Source organism: Brachionichthys hirsutus, unplaced genomic scaffold (genome assembly GCF_040956055.1).
Source record: "Brachionichthys hirsutus isolate HB-005 unplaced genomic scaffold, CSIRO-AGI_Bhir_v1 contig_254, whole genome shotgun sequence".
NCBI classification, from domain to species: Eukaryota; Metazoa; Chordata; class Actinopteri; order Lophiiformes; family Brachionichthyidae; genus Brachionichthys; species Brachionichthys hirsutus.
The window spans coordinates 95,944-110,209 of NW_027180393.1; the positions used below are offsets into that span (position 1 = coordinate 95,944).

General features: G+C 41.6%; 1 protein-coding gene across 1 annotated transcript; it reads left to right on the forward strand.

Moving 5' to 3' along the window:
* The first annotated feature begins 1,231 nt into the window (after nt 1-1,231).
* On the forward strand, nt 1,232-13,632 carry LOC137914530 (probable E3 ubiquitin-protein ligase HERC3). The gene is made up of 24 exons (XM_068758071.1): nt 1,232-1,454; nt 1,862-2,021; nt 2,197-2,273; nt 2,419-2,640; nt 2,769-2,860; nt 3,067-3,197; nt 3,273-3,406; nt 3,501-3,574; nt 4,119-4,243; nt 4,426-4,485; nt 5,950-6,061; nt 6,611-6,800; nt 7,295-7,449; nt 7,527-7,640; nt 7,779-7,805; nt 7,898-7,996; nt 8,086-8,256; nt 8,347-8,490; nt 8,568-8,734; nt 8,944-9,010; nt 9,157-9,239; nt 10,448-10,631; nt 11,634-11,736; nt 11,914-13,632. Exons 1-24 carry the CDS (start codon nt 1,232-1,234, stop codon nt 12,120-12,122), a joined length of 3,123 nt encoding a protein of 1,040 aa, XP_068614172.1. The 3' UTR covers nt 12,123-13,632.
* Nucleotides 13,633-14,266: the final 634 nt, after the last annotated feature.

Below are 14,266 nucleotides of genomic sequence, written 5' to 3' on the forward strand. Positions count from 1 at the left end.
GGAGATCATGAACGAGCTGTGTTGTGTTTACCGAAAAACATGCCCCATTAATGTTCTAGTTGTAGAATTGTTACCTTAAACTCAGCCGGTTTCAAAAAGCGAAGTTGCGATCTGAACGAAGAGAGACACCTTCAGTCACCGCTCTTCAATGTTATCAAACATGGCTCCACCCCCCGGAAAGAGACCGCACCAATCAACATGCAAGAACGCGTATACGCCTGCGTTGACGCCCCAAGATCAGCGCAGATGATTGGTCGACAGAATGATAAATACTAATATTTAATTGGCAGGCTCAGCATTCTGTCCCAGCATTAGGACATTAAGGAGGTCATAGAGGTCAAATCGATTGTTTACCTATCCTCATGATCATCACGTGAGTCATTTGGGTCACGTGGTTTAAAGTGTCAATATATCCGGGGAGCAGAGACACGCAATAAATCACCGGAATGCATTTTTACAAGTAAAACGTGAACGCCTGCACTTCCTTACTCGGCTGGCCAATCGTAGCTCTTCTTGCATATCGAGACAAGTGACGCATCTGCTCTGAGACTTCCTGGCCTGTTTTCGAAGCTGAAACGAAACCAGAGACACAGATTTTAGAATGCATCTATCCAGGTAAATAAATTTTTTTTTTTTTTTTTTAAACTTTTAGCGAACAATGTGTATCATATAAAGATGTCTCATGTAATTTATGCATCGGTTAACCAGTGATGTTCGCGCTAATACTGCTAGTAAGCGATGCGCTAGCTTACCAAGGTTAATCAGCTAACTATAAACTCGAGGCGTATGTGTGGGTCGTTAAGATGTCTGTTTGATTTCCTCTTTTTTTTTAAGTGTTTAACCAGCTAATAATCAAATACTGTGCAGAAACTTAGCAATCGCCTGCTTGGTGTTGTCTGTGTCGAACCCACGCATACATCGGCCACTCCTCTTCCTCTATAAAAAGCAAGCTAACGTGACATGCCCTGTTATCCTTCCCAGATGTATAACATATTTGTTTTCTATTGTCAGTGTCATATTTATTAGTCAAATATATGTAAACATCGAAGGAATTTGACTCAGATTAATGTTGCTCACTATTTTAATCTTCACACATTTTGTCCCCCCCCTTCCAGACTTGGAAGTTACACAAAGAGAAGAAAGCTGAGCTTCTCCCAAGCCTGAATATTTTTTTGTCCTCCATCTGATCATCACCACTTCCTCCTCAGTTTGGTGCTATCCCCTTGCCAGGATGCTGTGTTGGGGGAATGCAAAAGATGGACAGTTGGGTATTGGTGGTGAGAGAAACAATTTGTTTGAGCCAAGGAGCTGCGATGTGTTCAGTGGCAGGGGACTGAAAGAGGTAGCCTGTGGAGGGCAACACTCCATGTTCCTGCTGCACGACGGCAGTGTGTACACATGTGGCTCGAACAGCTGTGGACAGCTGGGCCACGACAAACTCGGGACTTCCCCAGGTAAGCTCTCATTGTGGACAGAAGTTTGGCTTTGGCTTCGCCATAATAGATTGCAGCTTGTTTGCGCCTTTTGCATAATTAAATTCAGTTGGTTTGTGTGGAAAGTGAGATCATGAGTAATTCTCTCGTCGATGGGCTTTTCCATTGAGTTGACGTTAAAATTGTGAACGTTCTTTGCAGGAATTCTGATCCCTTGATAGGCCAACATTTCCTTTTTGACTCTTTATGTAAAACTAGAGTTAGTTGTTTATAGTTCTAGCTTCTAAATCTCAGGTCTTACTCTGTTATTACATAAAACAAGTCTTCTCTAAGTTCCATCAGTTGAATCAAGGTTTTTCTTCACTTTGATATATTTTTTATTATTATTTCATTTCACAAATAATGCTCTGTCTGTCTGCTCTCCACAGAGTTGGTAGGAGCTCTGGATACTCAGAAGATAATTATGGTGTCGTGTGGTCGGGCCCATTCTATGGCAGTGAATGATCAAGGTCAATTGTTTGCCTGGGGAGCTGATGAAGGCGGCCAGCTTGGCCTGGGGACTGCAGAAGCAGCTGTTCGAATCCCAAGGTGGCATCAGAATTTTAAAAAAAATCATAATGCATCAATGAAACGGTTTAGATGGAATAAATTGCCAAGTGCACGATAGTGAAACCGTTATAATTGTGGAATGGTAGTTTTAATTAGTCATGTTGCTGTAAGCCAGTGAAAAATCTTCATGTTATCTCGTGCTCTCTTCCTATAGGTTAATCAAGAAGCTGTGTGACCACCGGATCTCTCAAGTCATGTGTGGAAATCAGCACTGTATTGCACTTTCTAGAGGTGTGAAAGACACACTGTCTCCATAATTCATGTTCGAAGTTCAAACTCTACATGCAGGACAGTGCAAGATAAATAAAGACGGTGACTGTCTTTATTGTGGAGATGTGCAGCTGACGGCTTTGCTTCTCTGTCCCTGTTGTTTTAGATGGCCAACTTTTCACATGGGGCCAGAATGCCAACGGCCAGCTCGGTCTGGGGAAAGAAGAGCCCAGCAAGCCATTCCCTCATCCCCTCAAGTCTCTGGCTGGAATTCCTTTGGCCAAGATAACAGCCGGAGGAGACCACAGTTTTGCTCTCTCCTTGTCTGGAGCTGTATTTGGTTGGGGCAAAAACAAAGCTGGTCAACTGGGTCTCAATGATAAACAAGGTCAGAATAAATGAACTAGAAACTGCAATTTAAAAGGTGGTATTATTATATTGTGACGGTATTGTGCAATACTTATGTGTTGTCAAAATGCTCCAAACTGTTTGAGCTACTAATCTTCTCTTCCTCAGATCGTGCCGTTCCATGCCACATAAAATCTTTGAGATCTCAAAAAGTTGTTCATATCAGCTGTGGCGAGGATCACACTGCAGCCCTCACAAAGGTATGGACATAGATTAACAACCACTTATGCCTTTTAGGTTCAACTTTTACATTCATCTTAGCTTATCTTCCTTCCAAAATCGCAAAGAGTTTGGACTGCATAGCTTTAATTTCAGATACTTGATTGATCCCTTATGTACGTTTTTACTGTACAGAAAGTCTCATCAAAGGTTGAAGCTGTATTTCCCCGTGTCGTCTCTCTGGCAGGATGGCGGTTTGTTTACATTTGGTGATGGCTCATGGGGTCAGCTGGGTCACGGCTCCACCAACAGTGAGCTTTTCCCCAGACAAGTGCTGGAGCTCATGGGCACTGAGGTGTCTCAGATCACCTGCGGCAGGTACCGTCCATTCTAAACAAGTTAGAATAAGAATTGGCTCAAATCGATCAACACAGACTTGCGGAATTTTTTCAGGCACCACACGCTGGCATTTGTGCCTTCCTCCGGTGTGGTGTATGCGTTTGGTTGCAACAGCTGCGGCCAACTGGGCACAGGAATTCGGGGAGATGCCAGGAGCCCATTTCCTGTCAAAGCCAGCTTCCTTGCTGGTAAGCCGAAATGGAGATTAAAAAAGTTTAAATTAAAACTGTTAAAAACACAGGGCTGCTAGCCTGCACTGTTTCTTTCTCTTTTCTTTTCTAGAATCAAAACAACATACTGTGACCAAAGTTATCTGTGGTGGGAACCATAGTATGTTGTTGTACTCTGATGAACAGGTTTGTGATTCTATTAAAGTCTCTCTCTAAAGTGTGTTTCCTTTGAAACTTGTTACGAACCAGTTCTCTTTCAGACCCTGCTGTTAGTTTTTGTTGTTCCAGAATCCAAAACATTTGTATTTAATACTCCTATTAAGCATTTTACAGGATTTGCCTCAATTAAGGTCAGAAAACCGCAAAGTTTACTTTAAAATATACTCCTTATACTGTGTCACCTGTGTTTTTGTAGTTTTTCCATTTGATCAATTCACGGTTTCACCACTAGGGGTCATTAATGTCTAAGCTTTTACCAGTTCTTGCAGCATCTTGGCACTGAGCTAGATAAGAGTCATTTGCTTGCAGTCCTTCTGCTCTCCTGCCAATTTTCAGCCTCTGCAGGATAAATATTGAGACCTTAGGCGTGGTACATTTCCTTTATCTTCATCGAACAAAGTGACACAACCCAGACCGGTATTGTGCTGAGCTGGGACACACACGGGCAGCGGAAGGACTAATGTTTGTGACACTGTTAATATGTCGTCTCTGTTTGCCTACTTCTCTGCAGAGTTTGGTTCGCCCAGAAGACTTCAGAATGATTAACATCAATGAATCAATATCGCCAATCGATATTGACAGATTGAATTCATGGAGGTTAAAGCTGTTTTACAGCACAGACTTTAGTGTCGCAAAGTAAGTCCGGTAATAGAATCAGTCACAGTGATTAAAACGTATGAGTCTGTACTGCATATAAAAAAAAATCATCATATCCTGTAGCCAAGAATTAATTAGGATTTTTTTTGCATGGTAATATTTTCAGAATGGATATTTTAAACTGACTCATATTTTAATGGACTCTTTCATCTCATGCATAGTGACATCATCATTCAGCTTTCCTCGACAGCTTGTTGGAACGGCAGCTTCTTGGACCAAAGGTTCGTTAACAAGTACTAGTGGTTCTATTCCAATACATTTTGTTTTGAAATATTGCACATTTGACGCCGTATATCCAACACCTGCAGTTACCAGTAAGATTAATTTTGACAAACTTTGTGGTAATCAAAAAAAAAAACCCAATATGTTTCTTACGCAATCGCATTATCTCGTTAGGCTCTTTGCTATGCGTCGCTAGTCTGATTCTTTAGCAGTGTTTACAGAGACATTTCCTGCAATAATGAATCATGATTTATTTTCATATTCATAAATGAGAAGCAACCAGAGCATCCATTAGTCAGGAGTACATTTATTTATAGTACGTATTTAATAGAATGGGCTAAATGTAAATATTCAATATTTCAAACATGATTTATTTGATTTAGTTAAGTAGTAAAAGTTAATCTTAGCTCTACTGACACGCAGTGAAAAATTGAGGTGCTTTTATTTCTGCTTTCAGGACAAAAATGCAAAACCTTTTCTGCATGCTAAACCTGATTATTTCAATATATTAATACTATTTTATTGAAATGGTCAGGAATAGCACGCAGAAAAAGGTTTGCTGATCATCAGCGGTGGGAAAGACGCTTTGCGTCTGCTCACTGACTTCTGTGATGCTCCAGATTTGTCTGATCCTCAGCAGAGCCATCAGCAGATACTTATCGTCTTTAGGGAATGAACTGTGGAGGTCATCAGGGTGGAAAACAGAACTCTGGATACAACATGAGTACTAAACGCTCCCGAAAACAGCTGAAGCTCACAAGTTACTCAAACTAGCAAGCAGTTGTGATCACTTTTCGGATTGGCGCAAAGATAGCTAAAATTCTTTTGGAATACAAATGAGTTCTGAAATATTTAACCATGTCATTATGATATAGGCTTCACAAACGAATGATGCTGCCATGTTTCAGTAATTGTAAATTGAAAATTAATAGTTAACTCTAGAACTGTAGAAAAATTGAAATGCTTTAAAACTGCAATTATGCATTAAAATGGGGTGATAACATCATTTATAAGTACATTTAAGAAACTGTAGTCGTTCAGCTCAGACGTTTTTTTTTCCATCTTCATTGTATTATTGTTACATTTTGGATCGAGAGCTGCTCAACTGGTTTTTTAAAATTCCCAGTTTTCTCAGAATTAGGTTGCTCATCCTCAGTGTATGATCTGCATCAGTGTTGTTTGTTTGGTGTACACAAGATCACATGTTTCCACAAGATCAGATCAGATGTCTCTGTGTTATGTCTAAATAAAAGCTGAGGTATAAGAACGGAAAGGCTTACACTGTAAATAGTTCCTGTCCTTCATGCTGGGTGACCTGCAGCCTGGCAGGTTGAACCTTTTCCTTTTTACCTCGAGGGTTTCCACAAACTTCCTGAACCTTGCCCGTGACCTGTTCTTATCCTGTTTGTGATTACTAAGCTATCGTAGATGGTCCTACATATAATCAGGTTTGTCTTCCTCAGTGACGATGTCCACTTCAAAACCAACTCAAAGATCCCAGGCATTGATCTCAGCTCTGTTAGATTGCTGTTTGCGACACTCAGCAAGCCAGTTTTCTCTGTACTTCTGGAGCAGGTAAAGTATGTTGTTGCATGTATACAAGTATATGTTTTTTTTTCTCTTAGTATAATAGAGTGTATTTGTTTTGATCTCTCACAGAACTCAGATTTGTAGTCTCCTGTTTTTTTTTGCAGGAGGAACACAGCAATTGGCTAACTAGCTTGTAGTTTAGAGAAAAACATCTGTTGTACATGAATACTGGGCTTGCTTTTTGAAAGTACAAGAAGTCCTGCCACATATCTAAGACACAAATTGTAGGACTGAGTCATAACCTCTAACATTAGCTCAGTAATGTTAGGTTTGGTTTTGTGCACCTACATGAATTATGATGTGTGTGTAGACTAAGGCCTCGTTCCAAACCAATAAAAGGCCTCTCCCGTAATTTAGTGACTGATATTTTCCCTCCGGCTGCCCAGTTGATCTAAGCAGAACTGAGAAAATATCCCATGGATACATTTGGCTTATTTGTTGATTTATTTTCTCCGGTGTAACAGTAAATATCGTTTGGCTGATTTTGTGCACAATATTTCTTCTCCCTCCTTATATGCACAAATCTCAATTTAGGCCACAAACAGTTTCGAGGCTCTGCTGATCCCCCGGCTGCCCCGCTCCCCTCCCGATGTCGAAGCCATGAGGATCTACCTCATCTTGTCAGAATACCCAGCCATGCAGGACTCAAAGAACTACATCCGTATCACCATCCCCCTCGCAATGGCCGTCCTCCGCCTAGACGCCAACCCCAGCAAAGTATTGGGTATCATTCTTGCATGCACACTCTACATGCATTTTTAAAGTAAACTAGTGGCTATTAACAGAATATCCTGTCATGTCAAAGCCTGAGGCGTCATGCAACTTCTCATCACGTGACTCCTAACTGGCCACCTGCAGTACGTCAGCATCCACGTCTGAAATCCACCTAAATGGACTGAATCGTCTTCAAACAGTAACGGCTGCTGAGTTTGAGAGTTTTTAAGAGCTTCGACATTGAGATTTCCTTCAGCAGGAGGTTAAGCGTGTTCCGGTTGAGGATCAAAAACCATAAACCTGCTAAAGACACGTTGAGCCGTTCTTTTCAAACGGTTCAAAAATGATGTGACATGTTTTGACAGACTCGAAGGTATTTGGTTTTTGGTCTGTAGAAGCTAAATGCAACGTGATGGCGTTCATCCATCGATATGCTACGACGCCAACATGTTAATAACATGTGAATAACATAATGAATTGATCTCATCCTCTCTATCCCTGCAGATAACTGGTGGTGTTTCGTGGAAGGCAGCGTTTTCACCAGAATGGTCGACACGTACAAGAACATCGTTGTGTTTTTGCTAACTGGACGCAACACGCTGCTCATCCATGAGAACTACATTGTTCCCGCGCTAAGGCTGCTGGAGAAACTCCACAAGGTATCCAAAAAGTTCACCTTTTTAAAAGGTGTAATAAAAGCTGCTCCTGGAACATTAGTTTCTCTCATGGTCACCAGGTCAACCTAAAGGCCCGGCATGTGGAGTACAACCACTTTTATATCCCTGACGTAACCAGCCTGGTGGACATACAGGAAGAATACTTCAAGTGGTTTCTGAGTAAAGCTGGGATTGTGAGTACTGACCATCATATCCTTTGAAATTGGACTTTATCGCTGAGAATTTGATCTTTAATGTGTGTAAATTTACCTAAACAATTGGAGCGATTTCACTTCAGGTCAAATAACGTTCCTTTTCATTGTGTTTCCTAGAAGGTGGGATCGTCCTCCCCTTTAGAGGTACTTGATATAAAGATCTAAAATGATGCCGTTATTAACTAAATGCAACGATTATTGATATTGCTAGTGCGTGCTCCTGCTTTCCCTCGCAGAATGACTCCCCCTCAATCAACCTATGTGCCTACCCATTCATACTGAACGCTCGAGCCAAGACAACCATGCTGCAAACAGACGCCGAAATGCAAATGCAGGTATTTGTGTAAAAACGGTTGTGATTTGTGAAGTAGTATTTAGTGTTAAAGGAAGATTTCTTTTTTTTTTTCTTTGGACCATTTCAAAGATGGCAGTAAGTGGGGCAAAGTTGCACAATGTCTTCATGCTGCTCACGCTGGAACCCCAGCTGGCGAGGAACCCTTACTTGGTCCTCCATGTGCGCAGGAACCATTTAGTAAGCGACACACTGCGGGAGCTCACCATGTATTCAGATGTGGACCTCAAGAAGCCACTCAAGGTGAGCCGCTCAAGGTCTCTGCTGTTCTGTAACTGGCATTGCGTAGAACCTCCTGCTGTTTTTGTGATCTCCTCACCCGCTTTCCTTTAGGTGATCTTTGATGGCGAGGAGGCTGTAGATGCAGGTGGACTAACTAAAGAGTTCTTCCTACTGCTGTTGAAGGAGTTGATGGATCCTGTTTATGGGATGTTCACTCATCACAAAGAGTCCAACCTGCTGTGGTTCTCTGATAAAGTAAATCTACCTGACAGAACAGAAGCTCCCAAGCTCAACTGGAAACGTCAGACTCATTTTCTCACGCGCGTTTCTAGTGTTTTGTTGAGCAGAACTGGTTTCACCTGATCGGGATCATCTGCGGTCTCGCCATCTACAACGCCACGGTGGTGGACCTCCCCTTCCCTCTGGCTCTCTACAAGAAGCTACTCGATGTATCGCCAACGATGGAGGACCTCAAGGAGCTCTCACCCACCGAGGCCAGGTAGCACGTCCTGAGTGTTACGGGAAACGGAAGCTACGTTTCTGACCTCATTTAAGATCAGAAGCTCCTTGAACTCCTCCATCTAGATTGTGCGTTTTGCTGAGCATTAAAATGTTCTTTACAGGAAAACGAACACAAAAAGCACAGATAGTGCTTCCAACCTTCACTTTTAACAGCTGAATGTGTTACTGTTGCTCCGTCTTCTGCAGGAGTCTGCAACAACTCCTAGACTATGAAGGAGGCGATTTGGAGGAGACGTTTCTGCTCACCTTTGCCGTACGTACCACATTTTACACGCAATCATGTTGCGTTAACAAGTAACATGTAAAGTTATGTTTCTTAAAAAGACGTCCTGCGACGTCTACACATCGCTGCTGAAATGGCCTAAGCTCCGGTCTCAGACTGTTGTGTTCGCGTCACAGATCACCAGGGAGAACTACGGAATGACGGAAGTCAAGGAGCTCATCCCCGGAGGAGAAAACATCAGCGTGGACAAAAACAACAGGTGACATAGTCAATAAAACTTCTACATGTAATGGTTTGTCTTCTGCTATTTGTGGAAGGGTCGCTGCTCGGATCTTAAAGGATAAAATCAGACAAATATGTATTATGACATAGATCCAAATAGAGATCTGGATCCACCAGATTCAAATATTGGGCGGATGCAAATGCGGGAACCTTAATTCTGGTTACCGGTACAAGGAACGGAATTTGAATTTAAGTAAGTCTTGGTTGGACCTTGGAAGGTGAAGTTTAGCATTTGACTGAGTGCATGTCCTCATCCAGCTGCTTATCAGGCTGCTCCTGTAAACCCCCTCCCCCAGTGCTCTGATATTAAGCTGTGATGTCACAAACAATACAGAAGGTGATGCAACACACACACATGCACACTCCTGTAATAGATTTTAATCGATTCTATTTTACTCCCTTAGTGTTTAACAGTGTGGGTGGAATCTATTTAATTGAACAATATTGATTCAAAGGTGTGGTGTGATTTTTGAGTACTACGTCTTGTTTGTTTGCATAAACTAAGCTTCTGCAGCCGAATGTTCTTGAAGCTGAGTAAAACATTAATTTGAGCCATCTTGCTTCCTTATTTTCGAAAGTTTTCCATTTTAACCGGATGTTTTGGCCGTCTGTAAAACAGCAGGTCAGCATTTCTGAGTTTCTGACATTTGAAGACGTTTTGAGTAGAAAAGTGAGGTACAGTACTGTAGTTGGAAAATCCTTTGGTCTCTAATCGACTCCTTTTTTACAGAGTTTCTGTTTATTTTAAAGTTATGACCATAATATTTTAGTAAAATTTCGAGATAAAAAAACAACCTTTTGCAGTACACAGTAAAAGCACAGTAGCAATGTACTCCACAGAACTTTTCATTTTTGGTACTACAAAATTTAATTCAATGGCTATTTAAATTGATCTCTTGTATGCATTGTTCCATAAAATATTAAATGCACCTCTGTGAGATTTAAGACACGGGATTAAAGATGATTTAATCTTTTACCTGCTGTAAGGACGGATGACGAGAAACAAACACCAACAGGCTGTTTATTACATCTCGTCCTGAAAAACTATTTATTTAGAAATTCAAACTGTCTAAATAAAGATCTGAAGTACAGAAGATAAGCAGATTCACGAGGACGCTGCTGCAGAACAATTCCTAATCACACAGTTTACTTAACCTAGATTTTGTGTGTGTGTGTGTGTTTCAGGAAGGACTTTGTCAAGGCCTACCTGCTCTACGTGTTCACAAACTCGGTGAGCGAGCAGTACTCCGCCTTCTCGTCTGGGTTCCTGAAGGTGTGCGGGGGGGAGATCCTGTCGCTGTTCCAGCCCAGTGAGCTGATGGCCATGGTGGTCGGCAACAATAACTACAACTGGGAGGAGATGGAGAAGGTCAGTGTGTGGATTTAGATTCCGTGCAGGACCTAGCCGTTGATGTTCGGCAGCAGACCTTTGTCTTCGTTTTTGTCTGTTTGAACTGATTTAAATCTCACATTTGGATCGGAAAGACCGGAAATGTGACTTTTACAATAACTGACGTGTTTGTTACAGTATTCAGTGCTACAACAAATGGGAGTAAATTGTAGACAGTGATAAAGAGCATCACATGACTCGCTGTGGCTACTTTCACCAGGAACACTTAATCAGAAACTGCTGCAGTTCCTTCTTTTTTAACACGGTTCAGTTTGCGGCTCCCGTTTTGGAGCAGAGGATTGGAACGTTCCCCTTTGTTCAGCACGCATCAGGATGCATGGCGTTGCATTCCTACGCTGTAACAAAACACTCTGCGAGTCCCACTTTGTAGGAGCAGAGACGGCCGTGAATACAAACCGCAAGACGGTGAATGTAGTTTCTTCTACTTCCTTCTTCCTCTTCACGCTGCCAGGTTCTGGCGTGTTGTAGCCTTGGACGGGAACAAAATGTCCTTGGCACTTACTTTCACATATTTTACTGGTGATGTCAAGCCATTCGAGGTCTTGTTTGTCTGAACACATTAAACTTTTAATAAAGTTAATAGTTGTCTTTTCTTTTTTTTGCAGAGAAGAAAACACTGCAGAGATTTAAAAACACAAAAAAATATTTGCTTGGGTACTTTACGGCATATTAAAATTAAAATGTGTATTTTCTTATGAAATTTCTATTCATTGAATGCAATTTTAATTACATTTCAATTTGAGCATGGCATCAAAGGGATACTCACTAAATAAATGAGGCACGACCTTGTTTGTTGGATCATCACAAAAACAACAACTTGTTTCTGAGTCCTCCTACTGTATAAACATTCATGCACGTCTCTGAGGAATGTGTTCTGATGAACGTGCAACTTCCCTGCCGGAGAGGAAATGGTTGAGCAATGATCAAAGTAGCAAAGTCAGTTCACGTCTCTCTTTGCAGAACGCCATCTACAAAGGGGAATACACAGCCACTCATCCCACAGTCAGGTTCTTCTGGGCGGTCTTCCACGAGTTCCCTCTGGAAAAGAAGAAGCAGTTCTTGCGTAAGCATTTGATTTCACCACAGCCTGAAATCCGAAACCACAAGAAACTGTAAAGGCACAAGTTAAACGCTCTTCCAGAGCTGAAACCTGAATGTGTGTGATCTTACCTGCTAAACTAAATGATTTGACATCTCCTTTTGACAACATGTCTGCGTCTAAATGTCTCCTTCATTGCAGTGTTCCTGACCGGCAGCGACCGGATCCCCATCCACGGCATGGAGAGCATGCGGATCACCATCCAGTCCACCGCCGCGGAGGAGCACTACCTGCCGGTGGCCCACACCTGCTACAACCTGCTCGACATGCCGTGCTACCGGACCGAAGAGATCCTGCGCCGCCGCCTCACCCGGGCCGTGGAGCAGTACGAGGGCTTCAGCCTGGTCTGAGGGGGGCCGGTGACACTTTCAATGCACTTTAACAGCAATAAACCACCATGGGAGTGTCAAAGGGGGGGCGACGGGGACACAGGAGAGTCACTTCTTCATGTGCTCCTTCATAAATTCAAAGGTGCCGTTTTTAACATGCGACAAGCATTTTAGTTTAACTGGATCGGGTTATGATTACATGATATGGATGTCAAAGAGGTTTATGCTAAACGGTTCATCTCCTGTCTGGAGGTCCCGCTGCGTCCCATCAGAGACGACAACGCATCTGATTATCAGTTCGATTTCAGCCTCTGGTAGCTTTAATCAACCAAACAAAGATGTCTCAATTGGAAATATTCATGCATCTATTTAAATTCGTGAACGTAAAAATACAACCAACAAAAAATAATTTCAGCACTTGAAATTGAAAGGGACAATATTTAGAAACTCACTCATGTTTGCGTTATACTTTTGTCTTTTGCTTGCACAGTTGTGTATTTTTTTTATTCGACACTTTAAATTCTATTTTTCGCCTTTTACAGACTTGCGTTATCTCAAATGCAATTGCTTTTTTTGTCACCCAATTTATTAACAGAGTGTTATTTTTGGACAATGTGTAAATACTGTATGGATGTATTGCGAGCAGCACTTTTAAGAATTATCTTTACCTGCGGCGCTTGGGAGGAGATCTTCTCTGCCGGAAGCTAAAGGTCTCAGTGAATATTAAATATTATTTGCAATCTCTGCGCTGCGGATCACACGGTAGCAGAATTCGCTAAGCTGCATTCAGTATTGTTGCCTTCTACAGCAAAATCCATCCACCAGATGGTTTCCGTCCTGTTAATATGAGGTGGAAACCAAACAGCTGGATAGTTTAGCTTAACACACAGATAGCATATCTCCATTTTAGTGGTACTAATCACACAACATATCAACCGTTGTACTTTTGAGATGCTAGTTGGCCAGAGCTTTTATTCGTATGTTTCTGAAGTACAGATAATTGTGTTGCGGCAGGATATTACAAGTACCTGTTAAGTAGTCTGTAATTAGTTCATATCTGTTTCCCCTGATGCATTATGTGGTTCAGCACTTAGACCATTGAATCCGGAACGGTGTTTAATTTAATGCATTGGCATAAGTGTGTGAAAGGATTTTGCGTAGATATATTTGCGTTATATTTTATATGTTAAAAACGACATTGCTGTTTGACAGGTCACTTCAACACATCCGTCAAGTAATAGCCTGAAACTGTGCTGGTTATTCTAAACATCTCAAATATTGGACTCGTCTGAGATGCACATCCTCTTGGATGGCTTTATACCGCATGTTCACACACGTCCTACTTGTTTTGTCAATATGTGGTTGAATGAAAGCTAATTTCTCCTTAAGGTTTTTAGCCCTATGCAAAAGCATTTTTTTCTTTGTATCTTTTAAAGAGCTACTGAAATGTTTTTTCCCCAGATTTGCCTGAAATGTACACAAAGTTCTCTGTTCAAGGCAACCTTTTCATTAAAGCAAAAAAAAAAGAAAATCACATTTCCTGTTTTTCATGATTGGATAGTGGAGGGAAATATCACTGCTGTCAGTGTGTGTGTCTGTGTGAACCAGAAAAATGTCTGACCTCAAAGAGCCTTTTTCTTTTAATCGATGCCCGTATTCTGTCTGGTTAGCATCCAAACAACTTACTGTCATTTAATTTGAGTGTTTGTGTTCAATAAATATGAGTTTGGATGCAGAGTGAATGGAAGAGCTGCAGATACTAGAACACAAACAGTCCAAATGATGCGTTCAGGGGCATGCACACATCAAAGCATGTCCCTGGAGATTTTTGTTTTTTTATTAGCTGCAGAAAGAAACATGTGCAAGTTGAAGTCGCGAGCGCCGACTCGACCTTGGCGGTCGGATGTTGCACTTTTGATCAGACTGCAGATTAGCCGTTGTTTATGTTTCCGTGAGACGTTTGATTTGCTGCGGTGTTAAATCTTGGAATGTTACACACAATTAAGAACAATGATAAACATGCCATTTAATCTTAAGTCTCTGAAGGTCAGTCGGGAAGCAACATTTTGATCCACATCTTGGTTTTGTCCTTTTAGCTGCTGATTAACTTTTTTTCCAGGCTTCTGCAAGCAGTATTTAAAAAACATTTAGATTTGTTCATCAAG

What these genes read in the sequence shown, in the direction of transcription:
- LOC137914530 (XM_068758071.1), top strand. Translation starts at nt 1,232, where the DNA reads ATGCTGTGTTGGGGGAATGCAAAAGATGGACAGTTGGGTATTGGTGGT. An exon ending in GGCAGCTTCTTGGACCAAAG is followed by an intron (nt 4,486 to 5,949) that starts GTTCGTTAACAA and finishes TGTCTTCCTCAG; the next exon opens with TGACGATGTCCACTTCAAAA. An exon ending in TTCTGAGTAAAGCTGGGATT is followed by an intron (nt 7,641 to 7,778) that starts GTGAGTACTGAC and finishes TGTGTTTCCTAG; the next exon opens with AAGGTGGGATCGTCCTCCCC.